General features: G+C 32.8%; 1 protein-coding gene across 1 annotated transcript in view; it reads right to left on the reverse strand.

The window, feature by feature from the left end:
* The window catches only part of LOC107702566 (interleukin-11 receptor subunit alpha-like), a gene marked incomplete at its 3' end in the record, with an annotated part of 13,867 nt that overhangs the window by 9,127 nt on the left and 916 nt on the right, over positions 1–3,824 (reverse strand). The window contains exons 2-4 of the mRNA XM_016504921.1: positions 2,266–2,380; positions 1,001–1,170; positions 619–788 (exon numbers count right to left, since the gene is read on the reverse strand). Of these exons, the coding sequence (XP_016360407.1) occupies positions 619–788; positions 1,001–1,170; positions 2,266–2,380 (455 nt within the window). The remainder of the gene's footprint in view (positions 1–618; positions 789–1,000; positions 1,171–2,265; positions 2,381–3,824) is intronic.

A 3,824-nucleotide genomic window follows, 5' to 3' on the forward strand; every position in this document is an offset into this window, starting at 1 on the left:
GTGTGTGAGTGAGTGAGTGAGTGAGTGAGTGAGTGAGTGTGTGTGTGTGTGTGTGTGTGTGTGTGTGAGTGAGTGAGTGAGTGTGTGTGTGTGTGTGTGCAGAGAGGGCTGGACTACAGGACTGTTTATTGAAGACTCATATGATATGAGGGTTGCATGTTGGTTGTAAACCAAGAAAATGACCTTTTCCTCATACAATGAAAGTCAAAGTGGTTCCAGTGTTGTTTTGGACCACAATGAATTTCATTATATTGACAAAAAATATTGTCTTTTAGGTTAAATAAAGGTTTGAACAACGTGAAGGTGAGTAACTGATGACAGAACATAATTATTCCGAATTTAAAGGGATGATGATCAAAAAATGAAAAATCTGTCATCATTTACTCACCCTCATGTTCTTCCAAACCTGTATGAATTTCTTTCTTCTGTTGAACACAAAAGAAGATATTTTGAAGAATGTTGGTAACCAAACCGTTGATTGACTTCCATAGTAGTAAGTAAAAAAATACTATGGAAGTCAATGGCTACCAACATTCTTTAAAATATCTTCTGCCACACGCACATTCTATCTATTTAATAAGTAATGATTGAGGATGATTGTTTGTATAAGGTTCTTACTGTCGACCAGTAGCTGGAGCCGATCGGCCGGTAGCGCAGTGAGAAGGTTAAGGGAAAAGCAGACAGGATTTCAGCCGGCCAGGATGAAGGACAACTCCACTGCACCAGTAACTGAGTGGGCTGACCTTCCACCTGAAGAACTCGGAAGTCCTCGGGAGGATACGGCTTCACTGCAAACACACAATTACAGACATCCATTCTTATTACATTAAACAGAACAAAAGATTGTGAACTCTTTAAAGAAAGCCTTTTAACAGTCCTCAATACTTGCTGAGGTGGGGAAGTGGACATGTGTAAATATATTTCAAAATTCTCTTATAATATAAATCAAAATACATGAAATGATTCAATGCATTTGCTAACAGTATGAAGGCAAACTCACAGAGTTCATGAGCATCTATCTGGATGATGGTGGAGTTGGATCCCAGAGGGTTGATTTCGGTGATGTTCACCAGGAACTTTGAGGTCCAGAACGGTGGGTTAGAAATCATACACTCATTCACCCCAATGTGCTCCTGCTCGCAGGGCTCCACCTCTCTGCCTTTATTAACACTGCAGAAAACAGCAGAACAGTGAAGGAAGGAAGGAAGGAAAGAAAGAAATAATAAATACATTTATTTGATCAAAAATACAGCAAACATAAAATCATAGTTTACATTTTAAAATAACTGTTTTCTATGTGAAAATATTTAAACATTTTAAATATTTCATTGCTGTGATCAAAGCTGTATTTTCAGCATCATTAACTCCAGTCTTCAGGCCAGGGTCACATGATCCTTCTAATATGCTGATTATTAATTTCTGATTATTATCAATGTTGAAATATATATTTTTGTAATATTTTAATGGATATATTCAATATTTTTTGTGTAGAAATATTTTTATTTTTTGTTGAATAAAACATTCAACATGTTCAACAAATGTATCTTGTTCAAACATTATCAATGTCTTTACTGTCACTTTAACCAATTTAATGTGCTTGCTGAATAAAAGTATTAATTTCTCACTGTAAAAAAAAAAAAATCCTATTGACCCCAATCTTTTGAATGGTAATGTATATATCAACAAAAATGTAATAAAATGCTAACACTTTACAATAAGGTGACATTTCTTAACATTAGTTAACTATATTAGTTAACATGAATGATACTTAAACAGTATTTATTAATCTTAGTTAATGTTAAGTTCAACATTTACTAATGCATTATTAAAATCAAAGGTAGATTAGGGAACACTATTCACTATTAACTAGTTGCTAATTATCATGCATATTACTCACATATTAGCCGTTTATTAGTATAAAGCACATTAATGAATGAACTTAGTCTAGATCCCTTAACCCTACCCAATACCTAAACTTAACAACTACCTTACCAATAATAAGCAGCAAATTAGGAGTTTATTGAGGCAAAAGTCGTAGTTAATAGTGAATATGTGTTCGCTAATCTAAAGTGTCACCACAAAGCTTAATAAATGCTATTAAAATGATATTGTACATTGTTAATTCATATTAGTTGATGCAATAACTAATGTTAACAAATGAGACCTTATTGTAAAGTGTTACCAATTGAATAAATAAATAGGCACTTGTTTAAATAAATATATTTTTTAAATGATTATTATTCACAAATGGAGATGAGAGTGCACCTGTAGGAGGTTCTGTATAACGTGGGCAGGTGTGTTGTCTTAGTTTGTACCCAGGAGCAGTAGATTTTCATATGATTCGGCACACGACAAGAAACTCTGACGAAGTTAGGCGGATCTAAAAGAAGAAGAAGACAAAAACTATCTCATGAGATAACTTCAGACATAAATACACTTTATCTGTGAACACCCAAACAGACAGACTGCATAAGACAGCTGTTTAACTCAAGCACTGCCTTCAAGAACATGAGGGAATGTGATACGCTCGACTAAACTCACACACACGCTAGGAGCAGCAATCTCACCCTTCCTATCAGGAAACTGTGGAGCTGCGATGCAGCGACTTCCTGTCAGAGGAAGTGCCCTGAGTTAAACAGCAAGGGCGTACAACTGCACACTTTCTAAATCTCCCAGGGCACAACGGGTTTCCTTTTTACCAGAACATTTCCACCGTTTCCAGCAGCATTTCAGAGGCATCGAGCAACTATGAGACGTGTACAATTACAGATACCAATATTTCAGTTGTCAACAATACCAATGTCAATGAGTGTAAAGCTTCTTTAAAGCTAAATGATTAAAAACATACTTTAAAGTACAAATTTAATTTGACATTAAACACGTTTCCATAGAAGCACCATTTTAGAGGCCTCAAGCACACATGTGCACTTCTTGGATGTATGATCTGAGATTACATTTCCAATGAGTCAATATCATGATTCAAAGTTTATCAGATCCGTTATGTTTATGTTGCTACAACACTTTTGTTGGTTTAAGCCAACAATGTTCTTAAGATGCCATTTTCAATCAGAAGCAATGGAACATAGTCGTGGTAGATGCCATGTTAAATTCAAAGGTAATGAAGACAAGGCTGCGAGGGATAAACATATAGTCTGTTCAATTCGTCGCATGGTGTTAGGAAGGGATGTCCTGCTTCAACACAACTTAAGGACAGTCAAGAGCATTTGTATAAAAAATGCTGACTGACACAGAAAAATCATATAGGTTTGCACTTCACATAAAAACATAAAAAATAATAAAAGCATGTGTAAGCAAATAAGCATTATTAAAAGTAGAAAAAAAACATGAGCAAAAAAAAACTAATCATATTTTTAATAAAAGCAATAATTGAAAAAAAAAAATAATTCTTAATATAAATAAAAGCATAAATTAAATCTTAATATAAATAAATAAAAGCACAAATAAATAAACAAACATGTATTATTATTATTAATAATAATAATACAAGCATAATTAAAAACTTAAATAAAAATAAATACAAGCACAAATAAATAAACAAACAATTATTATTATTATTATTATTAATAATAATAATAATACAAGCATAATTGAAAACTTAAATAAAAATAAATAAAAACATAAAGTCAAGCATAAATAAATAAATACAAGCATAAACAAAAGCATATTTAATAAGAGCATAAATAAATAAATAAATAAATAATAAAAGCATACTTAACTTAAAAATAAAAACAAATAAAAATCATGAAGGAAGGAAGGAAGGAAGGAAGGAAGGAAGGAAGGAAGGAAGGAAGAAAGAAAGGAAG

Source organism: Sinocyclocheilus anshuiensis, unplaced genomic scaffold (genome assembly GCF_001515605.1).
Source record: "Sinocyclocheilus anshuiensis isolate Anshui unplaced genomic scaffold, SAMN03320099.WGS_v1.1 scaffold210, whole genome shotgun sequence".
In the NCBI taxonomy this organism is placed as follows: domain Eukaryota; kingdom Metazoa; phylum Chordata; class Actinopteri; order Cypriniformes; family Cyprinidae; genus Sinocyclocheilus; species Sinocyclocheilus anshuiensis.